Genomic DNA, 7,565 nt, shown 5'->3' with positions numbered 1-7,565 from the left:
ATAAGCCCTACACAAAAACCTCTATGTATAACATAAGGGTGTGACCTGAAATTAGTTTCTTATTAGTAGCGTAGCCTATTAGCATCAGTTGATCTAAAATTCAATTCAATTCAAAGATTGTAAAACTACAGATGTTGTTATCTTAAGACAATTCGTAGAAGTTGCATCACAGGGACCGGCCCTTTATCACAGTGGTTAAAGAATAAACAGTAAGAAAGTGAGATAAAGTGTAACAATTATAAAAACAGAGAACTATAAATCATTAATAAGGACCAGAAGAATGGATGGAGTGAAGACTGAGGTTTAGTGAATAAATAACTGCGGAAGAACTTCTTCACTCCAACCTCACTTCTTTCATGCAGAATACAGGGAGTTTATTTATTTATTTATTTATTTATTTATTTATTTTCACATTCAGTTCTTCAGTTCTAAAGTTTACAGTAGGAAAAAAGAAAGAAAGAAAGAATATTTTTAAATTTACTCTCACTTTAATCACAGATATTAGCCAAATGCTGCAGAATGTAAATAAACTGCAACTTAAGGTTATTATAAAAGGAATAAATTCTCTCTCTCTCTCTCTCTCTCTCTCTCTCTCTCTCTCTCTCTCTCTCTCTCTCTCTCTCTCTCCCTCTCTCTACCGCTTATCTGAACTACCTCAGGTCACGGGGAGCCTGTGCCTATCTCAGGCGTCATCGGGCATCAAGGCAGGATACACCCTGGACGGAGTGCCAACCCATCACAGGGCACACACACACACACTCTCATTCACTCACACACTCACACACTACGGACAATTTTCCAGAGATGCCAGTCAACCTACCATGCATGTCTTTGGACCGGGGGAGGAAACCGGAGTACCCGGAGGAAACCCCCGAGGCACGGGGAGAACATGCAAACTCCACACACACAAGGTGGAGGTGGGAATCGAACCCCCAACCCTGGAGGTGTGAGGCGAACGTGCTAACCACTAAGCCACCGTGCTGCCCAGGAATAAATAATGATATACAAATTAATCCCACACACACACACACACACACACACACACACACACACTAGATATTAACGTCTTCAGTGAAAGCCATTTTAAGTGTGAGTGGTGTTAATGCTGTGATTAATGATGGATCGTCTCACACTCACACAATCCACGCTCCTGAGATGGTGCTGAGAGGCAAAGTGACAGGTAAAATCACCCAAAGTGTCATTATTCCACACGATGTCAGGAGAAAGCATCTGCTCTGCCAGATTCCCTCATTTCACTTCCCTCAGGATCACGTCGTACTGTCAGCGTCCCTCCAGAACGTCCAGCTTTCTCTCAGAACCCTTCACTTCAGTCCACAGGCTGTGGACCCGAAAACTCCTCCCTCCACTCAAAGCACCAGGTTTCAAAATCCAACAAGTTTACTAATGACTTTTTTTTTCACTTCAGTTAGACAGTTAGACAGCGTCCAGAAGTAAAAGTCCAACCAGGATCAAATATACCAACCATATACACCACACACACACACACACACACACACACACACCCACATACACACACACTCCACACACACACACACACACACACACACACACACACACACACACACACACACTCCACACACACACACACACACACACAGAAACACCACATACACCCCCCCCCACACACACACAAACACCACATACACCACATACACATACTCCACACACACACACACACACACACACAAACACCACACACACACTCCACACACACACACACCCCACACACACAAACACACACACACACAAACACCACATACACCCCACACACACACACACACAAACACACACACCACACACACAAACACCACATACACCCACTCCACACACACACACACCACAAACACCGCACACACACTCCACACACACACACCCCACACACACAAACACACACATACAGAAACACCACATACACCCCACACACATACACACAAACACCACATACACCCCCCCCACACACACACCACAATCACACAAACCCCACACACACAAACACACACACAAACACCACATACACCCCCCCACACACACACACACTCCACACACACACACACAACATGTTGATGTTTGTTTATTTCATACAAACATCAGCCACATAAACCTCTTTATTACTCTATAATAAATTATGAAAAATACTCTACTATAAAACAAAAATAAATATCAAAACTCGTCTGCAATTCAGAAGCACGTGGACGTTAACTCAAAACAGAAAGTCTTGGTCTTTATTGAACATGGAAACGTCATTGCTGTTTGGTTACAGTCAGTCTGTAAGTGTCTGGGTTCACAAGTCACGGGGTTTATCTGAGCTAACCTGAGGTCAACACACAATCTTATCAAAATAAACCTTTTATAAATCTTCTTATTTCACACACCTAATTAAAACAACTATTATAATTACAGCATCCTTAATCCTTAATCATCACCACATGCTGAGGAGTCACTTTGAGCAGCATTTTTTACATTTATTTTAAGGTCAGTTTTATTTTTCATGATTAGCATTTTAAATCTTAAGTGGACTCGACGTTTAAACGATTCCTGCCCATATTCACAACGCCCCCTCCCCAGGATCTTAGGTGACCTGTATAGTGTCTATAAAATAACTGACAGGAGATGCATCCAAACGTAGACAAGCATTCTAGCATTTGTATTGAAATCATTATGTCATGTCACGTCATGTCATGTTATATGTTATGTTATATGTTATGTTATTATTTTATTTTATGTCATGTCATTTTATATGTTGTGTTATGTTATTTTATGTCACGTCATGTCATGTCGTGTCATGTTATATGTTATGTTATTATTTTAGGTCATGTCATGTCATATGTTGTGTTATGTTATGTTGTTATTTTATGTCACGTCATGTCATATTATATGTTATATGTTATGTTATTATTTTATGTCATGTCATGTCATTTTATATGTTGTGTTATGTTATGTTTTTATTTTATTTTATGTCACGTCATGTCATGTCATGTTATATGTTATGTTATATGTTATGTTATTATTTTATGTCATGTCATATGTTGTGTTATGTTGTTATTTTATGTCACGTCATGTCATGTCATGTCATGTTATATGTTATGTTATGTTCTTATTTTATGTCATGTCATGTTATGTTACATGTTATGTTTTGTTGTTATTTTATGTCACGTCATGTCGTGTCATGTCATGTTATATGTTGTTATTTTATGTCATGTGATGTCATGTCATGTTATGTTATTATTTTATGTCATATTACATATAACATGACATAAAATACTTTGTCATGTCATGTTGTTATATGTTATGTTGTTATTTTATGTCATGTCAAGTCATGTCATGTTATATATTATGTGTTATGTTGTTATTTTATGTCATGCCATGTCATGCTATGTTGTATTATGTTGTTATTTTATGTTATGCCATGCCATGTCATGTTATGTTATATGTTATGTGAGGTTGTTATTTTATGTCATGTCATGTCATGTTACACTATAAAACCTTTCATTGTAAATTTACAGTAAAATACTGGCAGCTGGGTTGCCAGACATTTGCTGCATTTTTACAGCTTTCTTACTGTAAACATGTACAGTAATGTACTGTAATTACTACTGTTTTGTCACATCATTTTACAGTTTTAAACTGTGTTTGTCTACAGAAATAAATTGTATTTATTTCAAAGCCCAGAAAAAATATGAACGTCTTATGAACATGCTGAAATCCCAGTTAACGTTTAATATAAAGTACTGAAGGTACAGTAAAGAATTTACAAACAGATAAAAAGAAAAAGTTCACCATAAACTAACTGACTTATCCTTGTGGATCCGAGGTGTATATGACTTCCTTCAGCTGAACACAATCAGAATTATATATAATAATATCATTGCTAAGATCTTACAGTGAAGAAAGGAAGTTATATACACTGGGGATGACATGAAGGAAGTCATTTCATTCTCACTATTCCTTTAACAATTAATAGTTAGCTGTTAAAGAACAATGCAAAACAACTGGGCAGATTTTTCTGATTTTTTTTTTAAATCTCACAGAAGAGAGAAAACAGTACTGCTCTTTTTTGTATTGTTCAGCCTTAGAGCCTCAGCACTCGCATAAAACATGTTTACATGAATACTGTGAGGTTATTTACAGTATACTGTACTATACTGTTGAGACAAGGTCAGTGACACAATTCACTCTGCATCAATACATATGGTTGACAAATACGATAATATCTAACCTCTGAACAAACTCAAGAGTGCACGCTGCCTCTTCCTGATACTCAAGGGTGAAATTGTAGAATAAGGCAATAAGACCTTCAATACTCAGAGATTGTCCTGAAAAAGACACTAACATACTGACAATAAAGACAATAAAGATCAATTCAACTTTGTTTTTAGTGATTCTCTTTGAACTGTGAACATAACTCTAAAACGCTCTAAAACACACACTTATATCTGCCTGAAGGACGATGCCATCTAACTTCTCCTTGAATTGAGCAAGAAGCAGCTGTAGGACGTCGGCAGCCACGTGGATTTCACCTCTCAAAGGATGTTCCTGACATCGTCGTCGTTTGGTTTGCCTTGAAGGAAGAGAGTAATGATTTGTCCACACTCCTGAATAGACATTTCCAAAAGTCTGTTCACATTTGTGTCACTGAGCAGCTCAAAATAGCCATATATACGTATATGCATCTGTATGAAGAGATCCGGCCACATCTCAGAGATCTGACCTCATCTCAGTGAAGGTCCAAAAATCTTCATCGCACGGAAGACGATCGGAGCTGGTACAATTTCTGGATGCCTCAAGATGGGTAGAAAGAGAGAAGCAGTGGAGAAAACCAGTGTACTAAACAAGTGTACCGGTTTTTGGACCAATAAGTAGTATTTCTGTCTTATCTGAGTTTAACAACAGAAAATTACAGCTAATCAAATCTTTTATCTCTATAACACATTCAGTTAATTTGGACACTTTAGCTATTTCATCTGGTTTTGATGAGATATAAAGTATAACTGCTTATCATCAGCATAACAGTGGAAACTAATCCCATGTCTTCTAATAATGTTACCTAATGGAAGCATGTATATCGAGAAAAGCAGAGGTCCTAGAACTGATCCTTGAGGGACCCCATAATTAACTGGTAATAAACTGGAGGATTCACCATTTAATTCTACAAAATGGTATCGATCAGACAGGTAGGATCTAAACCAACTTAAAGCCTGTTAATGAATACATATGCAACCATACGAGTCAGTAGAACTTGGTTTTCTAGTATTTCCAGTGTCTTTGCCTTGGAGCCTATGATGACTTATCTATGATAAGAAGCTCTATGCATACTTTCAGCTGTGACAGTTTAGATTCATATCCACCTCTAATCTGCCTTAACCGATCGTGTCCTCAAAAGTGTTTGGATACTGAATCACTATTTGTCGAGTAACAGTAACACGTTGTGAGTTGGTGGGTTTGGGTCATGTTTTCTTATTTCATCAGGAAGAATGCTAATCATTTGTCGTCCGTCGGCAGGGGAAGGTCTCTGACCGTTCTTAACAGCACTCTGAATACCTGCTGGCATTATGTTCCAGGAAATGTGTAAATTTCAGGCCATGACTGTGACATTCTGGTGGATGAGCTTGATGAGTTTGATAGAGGTGAAGCAAAGTTGGTACTTAAACGTTCAAAAGATGAATCAAGTCGTGAAAACAACATTGAAATGCAAAAGTATCCTGGGTCACAGGTGGCTATCACTTGAAACGTGAACCGATGCTCACACCACTTAATAACTACACACACAAGAGTGGTGTGTGTGTATGTTCAGTGTGTGTGTATGTTCGGTGTGTGTGTGTGTGAGAACAGCAAAGTGTTGTGTGTGTTTGTGTGTGCGCGCGTGTGTGTGAACAGCAAAGTGTTGTGTGTGTTTGTGTGCGTGTGTGTGTGAACAGAAAAGTGTTGTGTGTTTGTGTGTGTGCGCGTGTGTGTGAACAGCAAAGTGTTGTGTGTGTTTGTGTGTGTGTGAACAGCAAAGTGTTGTGTGTTTGTGTGTGTGAACAGCAAAGTGTTGTGTGTGTTTGTGAACAGAAAAGTGTTGTGTGTTTGTGTGTGTGCGTGTGTGTGAACAGCAAAGTGTTGTGTGTGTTTGTGTGTATGTGAACAGAAAAGTGTTGTGTGTTTGTGTTTGTGTGTTTGTGTGTGCGCGCGTGTGTGTGAACAGCAAAGTGTTGTGTGTGTTTGTGTGTGTGTGAACAGCAAAGTGTTGTGTGTTTGTGTGCATGTGAACAGCAAAGTGTTGTGTGTGTTTGTGTGTGTGTAAACAGCAAAGTGTTGTGTGCTTGTGTGTGTGCGGTTATTAATTAACAGATTGCTTTTTACAGTTTAACTGAAAGAAAAGTTTATAACAATAAATACTGACAGAAAGTTTTCTATAAACAGAAATATGGAACATTTTAAACTTAAAGCACAAAATTTTATTATTATTTTATATTTAAATCTTATTTTATATTAAATCTTATATTTAATTCCACACTGATTAGTGTTTTATTTAATTTGCGTTTAACCGATTAATATAAACACTTTTTTCTGAAAGAAAGAGACACAAAGAAAGAAAGGAAAGAAAGGAAAGAAAGAAAGAAAGAAAGAAAGAAAGAAAGAAAGAAAGAAAGACAAAAAAAAAAAAAAGAACAGGCCATAAGTGACCCGTGTGAACATAAGTGACCCGTGTGAACATAAGTGAGCCATGTGAACATAAGTGACCCATGTGAACATAAGTGAGCCATGTGAACATAAGTGACCCATGTGAACATAAGTGAGCCATGTGAACATAAGTGAGCCATGTGAACATAAGTGAGCCATGTGAACATAACTGAGCCATGTGAACATAAGTGAGCCATATGAACATAAGTGAGCCATGTGAACATAAGTGACCCATGTGAACATAAGTGAGCCATGTGAACATAAGTGAGCCATGTGAACATAAGTGAGCCATGTGAACATAAGTGACCCGTGTGAACATAAGTGACCCGTGTGAACACAAGTGACCCGTGTGAACACAAGTGACCCGTGTGAACACAAGTGACCCGTGTGAACATGTGACCCATGTGAACATAAGTGACCCGTATGAACACAAGTGACCCGTATGAACACAAGTGACCCGTGTGAACATAAGTGACCCGTGTGAACATAAGTGACCCGTGTGAACATGTGACCCATGATCATAAGTGACCCGTGTGAACATAAGTGACCCGTGTGAACATGTGACCCATGATCATAAGTGACCCGTGTGAACATAAGTGACCCGTGTGACATCTTACCTGTAAATGTCATGTTTTGTGTGTACAGTAACAGTCAGTTCGCTCTTACAGGATTAATCGTTGTTTAAACTGTTTACATTAATTATTAATTAATTTTTCCGCTTGTCTCTTCAGTCATATTCGATTAATAAAACACTTAACATGGCATTTATTTATTTTTTTAAAAACCTTTAATAATCTCTTCTGGACAGCTGTTAGAAAATATTTTCAACATAAGAACAATTCAATTTAAAAGAAATTCTAAAATAAAAGTTTTAGATGATG

The 7,565-nt window shown here is 38.0% G+C and overlaps 1 protein-coding gene across 2 annotated transcripts in view; it reads right to left on the bottom strand.

The window, feature by feature from the left end:
* Positions 1-1,349, bottom strand: part of LOC132858882 (transmembrane protein 150A-like) — a 10,551-nt gene extending 9,202 nt beyond the window's left edge. For both annotated transcript variants that reach the window (XM_060889430.1, XM_060889436.1), the window contains exon 1: positions 1,138-1,349. In XM_060889430.1, coding sequence (XP_060745413.1) covers positions 1,138-1,202 — 65 coding nt within the window. In that variant the 5' untranslated portion in view covers positions 1,203-1,349. The remainder of the gene's footprint in view (positions 1-1,137) is intronic.
* Between the last annotated feature and the right edge of the window lie 6,216 nt (positions 1,350-7,565).

This window comes from Tachysurus vachellii, chromosome 2 (assembly GCF_030014155.1).
Source record: "Tachysurus vachellii isolate PV-2020 chromosome 2, HZAU_Pvac_v1, whole genome shotgun sequence".
Taxonomy (NCBI): domain Eukaryota; kingdom Metazoa; phylum Chordata; class Actinopteri; order Siluriformes; family Bagridae; genus Tachysurus; species Tachysurus vachellii.
The sequence above is the reverse complement of the archived record's forward strand: the minus strand, read 5'-3'. Positions and strand labels throughout refer to the sequence as shown.